The 16,453-nt window shown below is 48.2% G+C and overlaps 4 protein-coding genes across 4 annotated transcripts, besides 2 other annotated features; 2 read left to right on the forward strand and 2 right to left on the reverse strand.

Annotated features, from left to right (window-relative positions):
• Positions 1 to 1,509: 1,509 nt before the first annotated feature.
• Positions 1,510 to 2,917, forward strand: N7489_011032 (putative C6 transcription factor; the record flags this gene model as incomplete). Its single annotated transcript, XM_056716781.1, has 2 exons — positions 1,510 to 2,239; positions 2,307 to 2,917. The coding sequence occupies 2 exons, from the start codon at positions 1,510 to 1,512 to the stop codon at positions 2,915 to 2,917; spliced, it is 1,341 nt and encodes a 446-aa protein (XP_056564403.1).
• Positions 2,918 to 2,982: 65 nt separating this feature from the next.
• On the forward strand, positions 2,983 to 4,395 carry N7489_011033 (fungal specific transcription factor domain-containing protein; the record flags this gene model as incomplete). The annotated part of the gene is made up of 1 exon (XM_056716782.1): positions 2,983 to 4,395. The coding sequence occupies one exon, from the start codon at positions 2,983 to 2,985 to the stop codon at positions 4,393 to 4,395; it is 1,413 nt and encodes a 470-aa protein (XP_056564404.1).
• A 4,724-nt stretch (positions 4,396 to 9,119) lies between these two features.
• Positions 9,120 to 9,268: a sequence feature (Protein overlapping with rRNA (N7489_011034, KAJ5230326.1) was converted to a misc_feature.).
• A 52-nt stretch (positions 9,269 to 9,320) lies between these two features.
• Positions 9,321 to 9,372: a sequence feature (Protein overlapping with rRNA (N7489_011034, KAJ5230326.1) was converted to a misc_feature.).
• A 518-nt stretch (positions 9,373 to 9,890) lies between these two features.
• On the reverse strand, positions 9,891 to 10,741 carry N7489_011035 (uncharacterized protein; the record flags this gene model as incomplete). The annotated part of the gene is made up of 3 exons (XM_056716784.1): positions 9,891 to 10,127; positions 10,183 to 10,450; positions 10,497 to 10,741. 3 exons carry the CDS (start codon positions 10,739 to 10,741, stop codon positions 9,891 to 9,893), a joined length of 750 nt encoding a protein of 249 aa, XP_056564406.1.
• A 2,473-nt stretch (positions 10,742 to 13,214) lies between these two features.
• On the reverse strand, positions 13,215 to 14,819 carry N7489_011036 (PHD finger domain-containing protein; the record flags this gene model as incomplete). Its single annotated transcript, XM_056716785.1, has 2 exons — positions 13,215 to 14,731; positions 14,783 to 14,819. 2 exons carry the CDS (start codon positions 14,817 to 14,819, stop codon positions 13,215 to 13,217), a joined length of 1,554 nt encoding a protein of 517 aa, XP_056564407.1.
• Between the last annotated feature and the right edge of the window lie 1,634 nt (positions 14,820 to 16,453).

Consider the following 16,453-nt stretch of genomic DNA (forward strand, 5'->3'; position numbering starts at 1 on the left):
GGCTGGCATGGTAGGGTCATCCATGTTCTGGGGACGAGCCTATACCCGAGGGATCCAAATGGGCCGAGATACCCCTCTTGGAAAAAGGAAAAACCATGTGGAAGGAGAAAGAAAGAAAAGCCTTATGGTCCGGTCCACTGGATTTTCTGGGCATCTTGTGGAGTCTCGTCGGTTTTCCGTTCTTTTTTCCATGCCTCGCACTTATGGATTTTCTCGCTGTACTCTCCGAGAATGTCCCCCCCATCTGTGCGCACACATTCTCTTCTTTGCCTATTTTGGTGTTCCCGACGCGGGAAGAGACGGTGTATGGATTCCCGCCCAGACAAATGCCGATCGGACATCAGCTGTCACGGGGTAGTCAATTGCCTAGGTAGAAGGGCAAGGTACTTTTGTACCCTAGTCTGTATAGAGTTCTAGGCCATGGAACCAGGATTGTATGGAGTACAACATTGTACGGACGATGGTCCCCAAATCCACCGATGCCCCCAGTTTTAGGACACTGTAACTTATCCTCAGGGAAAAATGCCGGAAAGTGGCCGGAAGACAATCGGCCGGGGAGTGGACGGGTATTGTTATTCCAGCTAGTCCCGGGTGCTTTGGATCTGGATTTGGCCTGGTAGTCAAGACAATGTCCTACTTGACAGGCCAGATTGCACTTTTGCTTTTTTGCTTTTTGCTTTTCTTATTTTTCGGACCGTGAGCCTGAACCCGAGTCGGGTTGAGATGCGATGACGATCATAAGATCAGAGAGCGCTGGTAAGAATGGGGTATATTTCCTATGTTGGCCGCACAGGCCGCAGGATGTTTTCCGTGCCGAGAAGTTGAAGGTATTATATTACGTATGGAGATGGAGGTAGATATGTATTGTATTTGAATATTATAGAGTGTATATATGTATATATGTATATATATAAATATTTACTCTAATAACTATATAGTTATTGTATATTGTAGATAGTAAGAGTACATACTAAAGAACAATCCCAGTCAATCGGCAAGCCAGAAACTGGGGGGCTCCACCTCCACGAAAAGGCGCGTCCTTGCATACTTTTGGGATCCTCCGCAATTTCAGCGGCTCTTGATTTTCTCGGCTTTTCTTTTTCTTTTTCTTTTCGCTTTTTTTACCCTTTCCCTTTCACTTTTTCCCTCTTCTCAGGCCCTATTTCCCCGGAGACAATTCCCCGTTCCCTCCCGACTTGTGTTTCTCCCGGTCCGGTGCCCCGACTCTTTTGAGTTTCCCCCACACTCCGCCAATTCCGTTCTTCTTCTTCTCCCTTGGGCCTTCCCTCTTTCTCTTTTTCTCTTCGCCAGGGTTCTCTGGTAGGTTTCCCAAGCTGCATCCCCGCATATGCAATGCTGATTATTATAGAAAACCGTCCACATAATTTACCGAGATTCTTCCCGCCAAAAAAACCCCCCAACGTGTGACCCGGATACGGTAAATGGGAGAATTGCGCTTGACACAAATCGACTCGCATATTTGCAGACTTCGGGTCTGTCCAATACAACATGCGGTCCAGCATCGCTTGCGCTCGATGCCGGCGCAGTAAAATCAAGTGTGTCAATGCCGGCATCGATACAACCTGCCGCGCGTGCGAATCATCCGGGCGCGAATGTGTCTACCCAACCCCAGCAATCGGAGTGAGCAGCGCCAAACGAGATCTGGCTGCCCTGGCAGAAGGCGAGGATCGAAATGGAGACTGGGATGGCCCGAAACGACATCGTTCACGCAAGGTGGTAGGCATCTCTGGCTCGTCCGCTGGTTCTAAGCTCGGTGTGGATGCGCTTGATTCCTCGATACTTACAACAAAAGTTTGGGAGGCCGTCTTCGATCTCTTCCAATCGCATTTTGCCACTCTTCTACCCTTCCTACATCCCGCGACCTTTCTCGGCCAGATTCGACAGCTTTCCTCTCCTCCTCCCGCGACCTTTGATGGACAAGATCCCCGGAATCCCGGTTATAAAATGGACCCATCCTCCTCACTCATCCCGCTGGGCGTACTGGCCCTGACTGCTCGGTTTCACCCTCCGTTGGCCGCAGCTCATTCACCAGCATCGCCTAGTCATTCCTCGAATCCGCTTGCCGCATCGGAATACTATGCCGCAGCCCTTCGCAGCCGGCTGGCCGGCTTGGATGGCGCTTGCCTCGCTCAGCCGGACCTTACGCGCGTACAGGCGCTATTGATGTTAGCCTTGCACGAGTGGGGGGATGTGCCGAGGCAAAAGTGCTTGGGTCTATGTGGGCATGGCCATCCGGCTTGCACAGGCCATGGGTCTACCCTTTGAACTTGAAAATGAATTCCCAGCGCGAGATCCTTCGCGGTCGTCTCCTGGCTTGAGAACCGAGGCAGATCATTTTGGTCTGCCACGACGTGTAGAGCCCAGGGAGCCGACCTCTGATGATATCATTGCGCAAGAGACTAAGCGCCGGACGTTCTGGGCTTGTTTCATCCTCGACCGATGCCTCAGCAGTGGAAAGTATCGGCCTCGGATGGTCCGAGTAAAGGAACTCGGAATTCAGCTTCCGAGCGACAACGCTTTTGCTTTCGGCGAGCGGGTTCGAACGGCCCGGCTTAATGAACCGGCCGTTCGGCGTCCGCAGAGTTTCGGCTCCCAAAGCATGCAAATCCCCAGCATCCGTCAAAGTATAGGAGGCTTTGGCGATGAAAAACTCCCAGGACCCAATGGAACTCCTGATAACAAGCCCTGGTCACCTATCTCTCGTCGCAAGGACTCCAGCGAAGAGGACGTTGATCGATGGGAGGTTGGCGCAGAGGAGTCGGTGCTCAGCCGGGTTATTCGGATCATTCGTGTTTGGGGAAGCATCGCCAAATGGTCTTGCGCTGGCGGTCGACGAACGGAGCAGTATCCCCCTGGCATCCTGAATCTCGTTTCGCCTCGCTCCGCCAGCAGTTGAACGAGTTCCAGGATAGTCTTTCCCGCAACTTGCAATATTCCCTGCGAAATACCGACACACATATCATGTACAAGACCACCCTGGCTTCGTATACCGTGATGCATGTTGTCTACTTCCTATCGGTGATTGTCCTTCACCGTGCCTATATCCCATTCCTGCCTCTCCGCTGCAATGAGCCTTCGGGTCCCTTGGATGAGCCGTTGTTCCCTGTCGATAAGGTCAATGGCCCACCCGATGGTTTCTGGCGGGATAGTGCCCGTGAGCTGTTCAAGGCAGCGCGGCAGATGATCGACCTCGTGGCCACTTGCCAAGCCCGCGGTGCTCTTGTCGAGAACCCTTTGGTCGGATTTGCTATCTACAATGCCGCTTTTGTCGGTGTTTATGGAACGCATTTCCCACACATGGATCCGGATGGATTGATGGGGACTAAGCCACCCCCTGCGAGCCACGATAGCCACCAGCTTGGTGTCGCACAAGCACGCAAGGCCTTGGATATCATCCGAGAGATGCGGCCTCGTCTGAAGATGGCCATGGGCTGGTTCCGCACCCTGAACCGCCTTCACAGCTACTTCTCCAAAGTCAAGCGCGATTTCCGCCGGGTTTCACGAAACCGCTTGGATAGCATGTCGGATGCCTCTGACCACGGCCTCAACGGGATTCGCCTCCTCCGCGAAGGCGGTGCTGGTGGCGGCCTCGAGGAATTCAAGATGCTCGAAAAACTTTTCCTTGACTTTGGAAGCATCGAGGACCAGTTAACAGATTCTGGGATGGACGACGACGGTATCGCAGTTCCCGCAGCAAGCGAGTCCATGTACGAGCGCACGAACATGAGTGACGCTGGAAGCAACGCCGTCAGGAGTGAAACCGGCGATCCCGGTGACCAGATGCTCGACGGTGTCGGTGGTCGCCGCGAGTCATGGGTCCCGGTCAATAGCCCCGGTCTGTCGCTACCTGGACACGAAGGTGACCGCCGTCCCAGTCTACCACTTCCCAACAGCCGCCAAATGCCATCCGGATCTCCGTACTCCCTCCCGTCCCTTCAGCAACACCACCCAGACGGCCCCATTTACACCACCTCATCCCCCAGCTTCCCCTCTCTATCCGCAACTACGCAGTCCCCCTCCCAGTACATGACAGCAACAACAAACCGCCTAAACCCCATCAACTCCTGGCTTCCAGCCCGCCCGCAGGCGCCTCCGCCTCCGTACTCCCAATCCCTCCCTCCTATCAACGCAGCCGCCTCACACACCATCCCTGTCCTCCCGCCACCCGGATCCGTAACTCAGTTGGCTCCCTCCCCGCCTCTGACCTCAACCGAATACCCAGACTCAAGCTTGCTATCAACGAGTCTCGGCGGAGACGACGTCCTCGCCTTCCTGGATGGGTGTGATTGGGGCCAGTTATCCATGCTTGCGCCTTCTGAGATTGGTATTCCCGCCGGTTGGCTGAGTACGGTCTGGTCCCAATTCAGCCGCTAAAGTTCCCGGAGAACCATTATCCCTCTCCCAACTCTTTAGCCTGCGCCCATCCAAACAGTGGCACCAACCGCCTTGCTCCATTGTATTATTACTCTTTACGACATCCCTCGTCCGTTACGGCTCACGTACTGTACGATCATCTCTCACCTTTTTCCTTTCCTATCTATGACTGCCGGCGACTCAAAAAAAAGGGACATTCAAGCCTGCGGAAAATCCCAGTGCCGAACGCAGGCGACTTGAACTCCAAATCCAAACATTTCCTCTCCTGGTCTGAGGCCACACCATCTCCAGGTCCAGACCGGGAATTGAAAACGGGATCACGAAGATTGATTATCACCTATACCCAGTGCGCGCGACCTCGTCTTTGCTTTTTGTTTTGTTCTTGCTGTTGTTTACTTGCTACATGTTTTTCTTTTGTTTGGGTTATGCTCAATGCGTGCAAGGCGTTCCTCGTGGTTTCCAGCCAAGGTGGGCCGTGAAACCAGGGCTGATTATTCGTTTACCGTCAAATGGGTTTCCTTTTTTTTCTCTCTCTATTGGTCTTTGGCCAATTTGTTTCGAGCGATTTTCTTGATGGCACGGAAACCTGGCAGCGTGCCCGAGCTTTTCTTGGATTTATTTCTGCCCGTGTCGGTTCTTTATCTTTTCATGGTCTCGTTTTCCGACCTTTTGGAGGTTGAGGTATGCTTTTGGAGATGCGTTACGATAACCTAGGCGTTGCACTTGTCTTCAAAACTGCAATTCTTTTAGGTCAATTTATCCGCCTTTATGGCTGTTTTTGGTATTCTTCACTCGGGTCTTTTCGACGTACGGCCAAATACTTCGTAACAGCCAGTAGCCGACGGACATTACTCCGTAGTGACCAGCCGGTTATGCGCGGGTGTTTTGCGGACTTTACGCCGTTCCTCGGGTAGTCTGCGGCTAAATGTTTGTTCACCCGAGGGAAAAGGCAGACAGATATACTCCGTAGTGACATCTTCTATGTGACACGTCTGATATGTCTCGGGCTAATTATCTCGTGGGTATCTCCCCTCTTGCCATATATGACACCTCCCAGTGATATCTTCGAAAATTGCTTCAAAGTCTTTGACAGACTACGAATATAGAGAACATTACCTGCTTCCAAATTTTACTCAGGTCTTCCCTGATTCCTGCTGCGTCTAACCGGAGGTTTTCGGGCTACCGTTTTGTAATATTCAGGTCGTTAGTATCAATTGTCAAAAAACAAAAGCGAGACAAGCCAGGGGCGATTGCTCTTGTACCGTCAACACCAACCAGCAACATCTCCTTATCTACTACCTAAGCATAACTGGAGAGCATTCAGATACCACGTGATGTCAACGATGTACAGCTGTAAAATGTTCCGCCGAAATTATGATCTAGCTTATGGCAGTCATGTATCCAGACTTCTCACACATGTATGTATATCACCGGCACCCACCGCAGAGTGCTGCTGAGAGATGCAAAAAACTAAAAAAACAAAACAAAAAAACATACAACAGTGAGGATTCGCTGGTGGTCACCCACCCAACTACTAACTCACCGGCGTGTGGCTTAAGTACGGCTGAGCGGACGGGAAGCCCTGTTTTCCACACCCTATGGTCGTATGTACTAAACTTTTTGTAGAAGAGGTCTATATAATACAAATAATTTACAACAAGTGATGAGTTTAACGTCAGAAATCTGAGCGCGTGATTGACAGAACTGGTGAGAAATGGGTGAGTGCCGCTTTACGGTCGACCGGGGGTGACAAGGGTGAGTGCGCTATAAACGGGTGGAGAACCAGGGTGAGAATCACCCAAGTCGCGCGATCACTGTTAGGGTCCGAACCAGGATCACACCTTTAGCCTGGAGAGTCCAAGCCAACGAATTTAGGGAACGAGATACGGTCATCGACTAAATTGAGCCTTGATGGGCTTGAAGGTCATTACGACTTCTGGTATTGGCGTGATCTTAGGTTCGTGAGGAATAGGGACGATAACCATGGCCCAGAATACAAAGGATACTGGTCATGGTTTGACCGTGAGGGCCATCTTGTTGATGATGACACTATGAATCGTTTCCTTTCTTGATGCCCAGAGCAGAGTACATACACAGCAATGTAGAAGCCTATACTATAGGCTCATGAACGCCGCCATTTCTTTTTATTACTCAATGTTAAGATATAAGCCTATAATTAACCTATAAAAGTCGGCTGACCTATAACCATGGGATGATAGGTGAATTTCAACATAGAATATTGGCAGTGCTATTATCTAGGCGAGGGGGCAGAGAGAAGTTGGTGCAGAGCACACGGATGGGATGCTACGGGTAGGGCCAGTCTAGACAGTAGTATATTACGAGGTGCTTAGATCTAACTGGCAGATCATCCTTACAAGGTAAGCGATGCCACTCACTATTCTTTTTCTTTTTTCTTGCCTCCCCTTGCATCTGCTGACCACATGACCTGGAGGGGGTTGATAAATATATAAGGCGCGTCATTCCCCGACCTTCTTCTCTCAATATGCAAGTCCACAACATGCCTTCCCTTCTCCAAAACCAGAATGTATCCAATGTACGTGAAGTGGTGCCACACCTTAAGAGAAGATTTGATTAAACTCATCGTAGATCATCTACTTGGATCATCATCCAATTTATTCAACCAATGTGCAACTTTTAGATGAACGGCGTACAGTTTATCGCTTCGCACTTGACCTAGGCTCATATCGACACTCGATTCCCCAAACTGTCACATCAGTCATTGTCAAACAGCAAAAGCATAACTGGGAGGAAGAATTTCGGAATGAGATAGCAGTCTACGACAAATTGAAGGAGCTCCAAGGAAAAGTGATTCCCTACTTCTTTGGGCAAGGTTACTATGATGGATTCCCAGCAATTGTATTGTCCGAGATTGATGGCGTTACTCTCTATGGACTGGCCCGCAGTGAGAAAGACTTCCCTAGAGAAGTTTTGAGGACTCATCTCGAGGATATCTTTCGTCACTTTTCGGAGCATGGGGCTTTATATCGAGATCAGAGATTGGACAATTTTTTACTCTGCGATCAGGGCAACCAACGATATAGAGTGATGGTTGTTGATCTCGAACAAGTCGATTTCCCTGATCGCCTTCGCCCCTGGGAAAGAATGATTAACTCGGACGGTCCAAAGTTTATAATACGAGATTTCAAAGATATACAGTATCCGCGTCGTGAACCGTCTCCTGTACGAATATGGCGGTTACCGGGTGGCTCGAGATCAACTTTGACTGAATCGGAAGTTTGCCCACACTAAGGACTGGTTATTCTGTGCCCACCCGCTCGCTGACATCGAAGATATGAGGGATTGCATAGATTGGGGAGGGTGGCGGCGTTGGTGTTAACGCTTTTGGTACGTTTAGAATCGTTCGATTTCTTACGTTTACTAATGAAGGTCCTTTAAGGTCTCAGTAAAGAGGTTAAGACGACGCGAAAATGCCTAGAAAGAAGGGTACAGAGCTCTCTAAGCCTATCACATGGTCCGAGGCTTTTAGGAGCTATGTGGGTTCATATGCTCCTGTCTAGTGGATTCTTCAACTCCTTCAGTTTCGCTTGCACGCAGCTACGGCAATGCGTGGTTGCTCAATTACATTCAGCTTATATCTTCCCTCCTTGATTGTAAGTCAGAAATCTAAAAATGTAGGACTAGAATTTCAGTGGATCCTCCCTTGTGGCAAAAACCCCCAGTGTATGATTGCATCCAGATAATGAGGTATAAGATACCACGTCCGACTGTCTGATCCCACTTGCTGAAAGAATGTTTGCTGTAAGTTGTCTGCATGAGGCCAGGGAGCATTGTATAGGAGCCTAGCCTCGAATACTAAAGCTTACCTATTCTTACCGGCAATCCCATCCCTCCTAGATATATTTTACCCTACGGTCTAACTAGTCGCAGGGTTTCTCCAAACCAGGTAAAAATTAAGACTACAATAAGCCGGTAACGTACTAGTAATTACGTCCTGAATTCTAGAAGATACCAGATCGAAAACTCTGCGAGGTTTACCTTGCGACCCTGCAAGCGCGACGGCCCTCTAGAGAATGAGGCCTTTAGGGGGAAGGAAGAGAACCCGTGATACGAATACCAGAAGCAAGATGTAAATATAGCTAAATATGCATATGAACCTTCAGCATAATACAAATGAAATGAACTCATCCCATAAACCTTCTCTCTTTTGTCATTCATCTTCTTATTCTTATCCTCAACCATCTTCACATTCTTCCATCTTCTGGCATTGGCACTTATCTTTTTCCCATCCTCAGCCTTTGCATTCGCATTCTATAAAATCCTCTTTCACGAATAACATAATACATACGACCATAGGGTGTGGAAAATAGGGCTTCCCGTCCGCTCAGCCGTACTCAAGCCACACGCCGGTGAGTTAGTAGTTGGGTGGGTGACCACCAGCGAATCCTCACTGTTGTATGTTTTTGTTTGATTTTTGTTCTTTTATCTTATACTTGCCTACCTATAACCAACTATAACAATATTAAACTCGGCTTTGACTTCATGTTGATATATATAGGATACGTTTGTCGCTATATAGACTAACTAAGCATTTGCCTACCTAGGTAGTTTGTCTGGTTTATCCTTCCCGGAAGCTTTATATATAGCCTCCTTTCTATAGATGTATTATCACACTTTTTTCCTCCTTTATCTCCCTAGTAGTATAGTTATAACTAGCCTTAATATTTCACTACCTGAACAGCTGTATGTACTCTATTACTCTATCCTACGTGAGGACTACCACATACGACCATAGGGTGTGGAAAACAGGGCTTCCCGTCCGCTCAGCCGTACTTAAGCCACACGCCGGTGAGTTAGTAGTTGGGTGGGTGACCACCAGCGAATCCTCACTGTTGTATGTTTTTGCTTTGTTCTTGTTTTTTTTAATTCTTCATGTCGATCCTTAGCCCTATCTTCAGCCCATTCATCATAATAATCACCCTTTACAGCTGGCGATAAGATGTATAGGCTCAGTCCAGGATTGTCTAGCGTTTCAGCTGCGCTATCTCTCGCTTCCTCTTCTCATTAACTACTACGAAGCGATGGCCAAGTAAGTCTCCAATTTTACGAGCCCTTGTATTGACATTTCATTGCGGACATCCTTGAGTATCTTAAATTTCCCGTGGTCAGCGGCTTCATAACCTATTGCTTATCCACCGTGCTCAACGGTCTTCACAGCATTCACACTCTCGATCGCAAGCTATGAGGGCTTTGGTGGCTCATAATCAAAGCCTGTTTGTTTAGTCTGTGACATAACAGTAACCTGCTCTGATCCCACCCAAGCAATTATAGGGAAAAGGCGTCGATTGCGAAGTTACTAAGGCATCCCTCTATAAGAGGTCCACACGGTCGGTTATAATTACTCGGACCATTGTAAACTCTTATCATCACAGTGTATAGCGAAGGACAAACATAAACAACGCACGCATCCTGAGCAAGCTAAATCCAAGGTTGATGTGGTTTCGGCGGAACCGAAACTACGTAACTACCTTCTCCTCCTCGGCATAAGCCAACTGCGCCGCACCCTGCGTCTTGATTCCCACAAAGATACACACAAGCGCCGCAATTACCTCAGGCAGAAATCCTAGCACCACACGGATAACCAGCAAGCCTGTGACGGGATTAAGCGACGCCCTCTGCGTGCACAGCGCAGCAAGACTGTAGAAGACTCGGATGCCGATGAAGATGAGCGAGAAGGCCACGGCCATAAGAAGCTGTGTACGAAACATTAGCACAGCATTTTGATGCGCACGGGGCTTAAGTGCTTACGATGTTCCCTGCCCTCGTGAGCGAGGAATTCCGTCCCCGGGGACCAACAAACGAGAACCCAGTCCAGCCAACCAAAAAACCCCACGCAACCACCATAATAGAGATACCAGCCCTGGAAATCTTCTCTGCCTTGAGGGGTTCCTCGTGCTCTTGGAGTTTCGAAGAGCCGGCGGCTGTTAGGGCCACGCCTGCGATGACAAGCATGTGGTAGGCAAGCACGGAGACCCATTCCATTTTCTTGTCGAGGGACTGGATGCGATAGTGGCGACTGCTGGATTTAGCATAGATTCAGTGTCTATGGGCTGAATACTTACGCCTCGTGTAGAATGCCTGCTGCTGCGAGGAGGAGAGGAGAAAGACCGACGCTGGAGATAATATTAGCGGCGGCGCTGGTGTCGTTGACTGCCAGCGCGCCACCGATAATGCGAAGAATGCAAAAGAAGAACAGGAAGAGCCATCCTAGAAGGCCGTAGCGACTGTGTCGAACGAGGAGGTAGAGTACTGGGATAGCGAGGACTGCGTAGATGGCGCAGGTAGCGGCAGAGAGGGCGTTGGTCATTGTGCAAGCCAGCTCCGGGGGAATACCACTTCTTTCGTTCTATCTTGACTGAGGAGAGTAGACGAGAGAAAGAAGAGAAAGAAGGAGAAGCTATAAATAAGACGAACTGGCCTTAGGGTCATCCATGTGGGACGTCCTTGTTGGGTATATCTCTTGTCCATCCATCAGTCACTACGCCACGTTGACAACAAAGATCGACATTCGGATCAATCAACTATATTGCCGATCAAATCTTGGTAGGATCGACATTAGCGCTAGGCTGAAATCCCACTCGTCCACTGTTCCCCTGGTATTAAGCATATCTGTGAGAAGGCTTGGCATGAGCTTGTCCATTTCTTGTCCATTCGCTTGATCTGGCAGAGATGAAAAACAAAAACACGAGGTTTTCGCCCCTTGGCGGAGTAGCGAACTTTGTCGTGGGGGCCAAACTTGCGTGCGAGGCAGAAACAGAAAAAGGATATTTAGCCCCCACGCAATCAAAGCATCCTTCTCGAAGGTGGAGTTCGTAAGGCCCAATCCTCAACCATAGTGAACTCAGGGATAAGAGCGAACAGGGAGGCAGCATATTCAGGTATAGGATAGTGGTGTTTAGGGCATTCAGGTGGATGGGTTGAGGGCACTGAAAAGTAGCAAAAAGGAGTTTCCTAACGAACTGAAGTTGCAAAACTAAAGGTTTTCTGCAGATAAAATGGCCAGGAGATAGCGACCTGCGCCGGATTGGCCTTATCCTTTCCTTTTCGGGTAATTAAGGTGAGTTGAGGTAGGGAAGGGGTCTGGAAGAATAACGGTATCGCTTATCGAAGATCGAGCCGAATATGTAGTCAAAGCTTCTGTATTTATACCTTCTGCTTTTTGCTCTTCTTGGTTTCCCCAGGTGGGCAGAGGCTGCCGTTCACTTTCTTCATAGCATACTTGCCCACGAATGCCATCTTAGCGAATATAACCCCGGCTCAGTAGGATTCACGTACTATGCTTACAGGCTCTATGAGACTATGAGACTACCTAGCTGGTGACACATGTATTGTAACCAACTTGGATATAAAATCTCGTCCTTTACCGTATGGATTTGTAGCTTCTACTTTCATCGCATCGGATTATATATAAACCAATATAGGTAGGTCCATGTTGCTAGCCCCAAATGAAGTATCCGAGCCCTGGCCTTCTGGACTAACCCTTAAAGCAAACCTCTCATCAACTTGTCGAAGGTTTTGAGAGATTGTAGCGAGTGAGGAGGTTCCAGATACTATAGTCCTAAAATCGTCGAACACGATCTCAACTTGGTATGCCTGAATTTCTCCCTCTTGGCTGAACATCGGCATAATTTGTTGTAGTATTCCTTTTCCTTGAAAACTAGGAGATCGTATTCGACCCAAGCATATTGCTGAATCACGAGAACCATACGCGTGAAGAGCCCCTCGTCCGTGGATTGATAGGCTCGATCCGGTTTTTGATAGTGGGAGATCATGCTATCGCGAAGTGGTCTCCCCATTTCACCCTCCAGAATGAGCTTCGTTGAGATATCCATGTATCGTAGACCAGAGCAGGCGTAGGGGTTATCGAACGGTACAGTGCTTTTGTGCGCATCGGTAGAGAATTCATTGGTTCTTTAGCAGTTTGCTAATTATCTCGCGAGATCGCATGCTGTTTGAGGCTAAAATAACGTAAGTAAGAGGAAATTCAACAGCTATAGCGCGTTAGGCTTATTGCACCTTTGTATCGAAAATACCAAACAAGACGTTGTTGCTGACCAACGTGTTGTTGATCTTTCTACCTAGGTAGAAAATAAAGATCAAAAATCAAATACAAATACAACAGCATGTCTAAGGTGGTGGTCGCGTACCGCCCATAGTTCGGGCGTGGGCGCCTCGTTGCTCTATTCAGCCCTCCTTAAGGCACTTCGGCTATTCACCACCTAAATATTCTTCACCTAAATATTCAAACCGTATACCAAAAGGTACTTTCCCCCTTCTAATTAAAAATCTGTAAGTGTCATTCTTCTTCCTCCGCTTTTGTTGAGAATAAGGGCTGAATAGATGGATTCACAGGTACCTCCCTTTAAGGTACCTTAGATGAATGCCATTTTCAGCGTCCCCTTTACTCTGAAATTTCAGTCACCGAAAATACGCCCGTGGGTTCAGTGTCAGCATTAGCCGCTGGATTACGCACGATACCCAACATCTGTTTCATATCCACACTATGCCCGGAGTTGTACTTTTGTCAGCAACCGCCTTACTTCCCGAGGTCACTTCACCTCTCTTCTTCCACCTCAACCATTTCCCACATCAAGTTTGATCCCATTGGAAGTTTTTGACCCATTCTCCCCTCATATCTATCGAATGGCTCAGCTTAGAGTAGACCTCAATCACCCACGCTCCGAAGTAGAAAGGTAGAAGACAGGTTTAACATCTGCTGCTAAGTGCTCAACATATTTGGTGTCCCTTCATTTAGGGGAATAATCTTCACTTCGCCACTATCAACAGTTTCCTTCAGGTGCCATAGCATCCACGCCATATGCCAATCCTGCAAAGACCCCATTGGACCGAATGGTAAAATCAATCAGGCCCTTTGGGATATTATGGATTAGATCCCCAATAAGCCGTAGCTCTGGTCGAAGGTGTGCAGGCTGGGATAGTCGCACTCGAAGGCTTTTGGCGGATCCATCAATTTTGATAGCGCACGTTCTTCTTTCAGCCCGGCCACCGAGTCTGTTAATCCCACCGGCTGTGAGGCGAGTGGCTTTCGGGTCCTCCTCGAGACAGGCGGCACAGGTGAATGAATCGTTAGATGGTAAGATTTCCAGCCCAATACACATTTGATGTTGCCATATACCACACCTACTACAGTGTACGCCTGTATTCTCTAATCCAGTACGATCACCGCAGCAGGGTATAGACAGGTCCAGGCTTTGCACAGAAACATCCCTAAACTGGGGCACTGAAGCATAATACCATCGTTCAGCTTCGAAGGAAGCTTGCGCAAACGATAGTGCATCTCTTGGCTCCGAGCTATGGAGGATCCCTAATAAAACCTCTGATGGCATAGAAAACGGCCACTTCTCTCTGTTAGCCCAGGTCGTTTTCCAGCAATTAGAGGATAGAACCTGGGCTAATACCCGAAAGCCCGGGGAGCATTGCGTTGCCGAGGAATCGGTTAGGAGCGGGAGAACCTCGCTACACGCAATGTTGTGTTGGGACAGTTCGACAAAAGCCACATGGTACGGTGAGATAAGGATAGACTGAACTTTGTGAGGTATGCGACTAGAACTATCGATGAACGCTTTCGCTCCGGCGATGGCTGTGCGAAGCAGTTGAGGTGACTTAAGATCCGGTTGCAGCATAATGAGAAATCCGTGAAACCAATACCGTTCCCCTTCGGGAAACTGCCAGCGAGGGATCGAACTATGGTTGATGGGCAGTGCCACATCGCAATCGTAAGACACCTCAAAATCCCATGAAGCGAGGCGGAGGATAGCTCTATTGAATGCATTGAATACACGGCTTCCATAGTGCCACGTGATAGGGTCGTCAATCCAGGAGCGCCATAGAAAGATAAAGTCTAAGAAGAATTGTTGTTGAAGCTCGATCATAGCTGTAGGCAACTCTATCGGGAGATTCCATGGTTCTAGGCTTACTGAGTCAAATTGCGAGTCGTGATCTTTTTCAGAAACTGGAATAGGGGGACAATGCGTTTGTCGCAAAGACTCAATGGAAATGCTAGAGGTTTCACATATCTCGGCCAGGCTGGCTTCAAATGCTTGGGGCGTCGGAACGCCGTCAACAGCCGACCGCTTTGAAAGAGTGAAGGTGCCCGCATCCTGATCGATCGTGTAGACAAAATCGAAGTATGAATCTAGCGGGCTTGGGAAAGGAACTTGATCCCACTGTTCAAGGTTGATGGTCTTGTTATATATCTGCTTGACTCTGCGAACTGTCTCAGCTGCTTCTGGTGGGCTCACTCGAATCCGTGGATGACGGAGGCGGTACCAGCGGCCTAATTCAAACGATTAATATTTTAAGACAAATTATCATGCATTTTACCAACCGTCCACACGTAAGTTCCACAACCCCCTGATTCCCATTTCGGTAAACTCGGCAAGACGTCTCTCCGGGATACAATCCACGAGAAGACATCAACGTCACGAGTCGTTGAAAGCAGCTGAGAGATCTAGAGATATCTTATTTGAGTGTGTACAAAGAAAGGGGAGTGGCCTCCCTTTGAGACTGAGGATAAGAGCGTCTGGGATGTTTGCAATGTTTGACATTCAGGACCGCGGTCAACCCACCGCCTACGCGGTGTTGTCGGTGTCGGGTGCACGCCGGGAAAGAATCCGCTTTGATACCAGAGGGGACCAATCTGACGATAATCTAATATATTGTGATGTAGGGGCTGAAGAGTAGGGCAGCAAGAGGGAGTTCCAAACGAATAAAAAAAAGTGAATGCGGACATATAACAGTGAGGATTCGCTGGTGGTCACGCACCCAACTACTAACTCACGGCGTGTGGCTTAAGTACGGTCATTAGTCGGGTGGGTGTCGCCTGGGTGAGAAATGGATGAGGAAGTCATTCTGGTCGACATTTACTATTTTACATTTTCAAGAAGTCAATCAATATCAATAAAAAAGCCATTGCCCGAGCGATAGAGCACTGTATCTTACTCTCTCTATATATATTTCAAACAAGATCGCCTTACAAAGAAAGTATTAAGGATATTGCTAAGGAGCTACTATAAATTTGTTAACTAAGCATTGAATTAAGAATAGGCTTAGTCTTCCTGGTCCCGTCTCCTATATATAGCTAGCAAAAATACATAAACAAAAACAAAACATACAACAGTGAGGATTCGCTGGTGGTCACCCACCCAACTACTAACTCACCGGCGTGTGGCTTAAGTACGGCTGAGCGGACGGGAAGCCCTGTTCTCCACACCCTATGGTCGTATGTATTAGGCTATGGGTGAGAAGGGATTATAGAGTCATAATCAGTAAGTGGTTGGTTAAGTGGAAGAACCTGCAGCTTCAGTTAGGCCCTCTACTTTTATGCGAAGCGTCGAAGATGATACGGTTAACCATCTTGAGTTTCCAAAACGAATACGTCAAATATCCAGCTCATTGTGTCTGAGCCTAGACTAAAAGAGATATTTGGCGGTCATTGCACACAAAGGGATCCATCAATCATCCCTTTATAAAGACCAGTTGTACCTAGCCCGTTTTCCTTATCGGTGGTCTCCGATCTTTTGATAGAGTGTTGAAAGTAATTTTCACTGTCGTATTGGACCATGATCTTCTCTCACCCGTCGACTCCGTATCCGTTATAGCTTTCGGTAGATGGATTTAAAAAGGTGTAAAGTGTTTTAGGCTCAGTGTGGTTGCAGGACTGACCTTGGAAGTAAACATAGAAAGACACAGACGAAACGTCGCACGAAGTTGATCGCAGCCCCGGAGTTATTTCCCGTTTACCCGAAACGCGAGTCACGTGACACAAACTGTGCTGGTGCCGAAGACAAGTGTTTCTGGTTAGAGCAACAATACTTTCCAGGTCAAGAATCTCCCTATTAAATATACCTAGCATAATCCATATGTCAGCTGGTCCGTAAGGAGAGTGTATTGCAGATACTGAAATACTGAAAAAAAAAAAAAAAATCAAAAAGATAATCGTCAGCTGCAGGGTTCGAACCTACGCGGGCGAACCCATTAGATTATGAGACATTGAGGA

Source organism: Penicillium chrysogenum, assembly GCF_028827035.1.
Source record: "Penicillium chrysogenum strain IBT 35668 chromosome Unknown utg000005l_segment0_segment0, whole genome shotgun sequence".
Lineage (NCBI taxonomy): Eukaryota > Fungi > Ascomycota > Eurotiomycetes > Eurotiales > Aspergillaceae > Penicillium > Penicillium chrysogenum.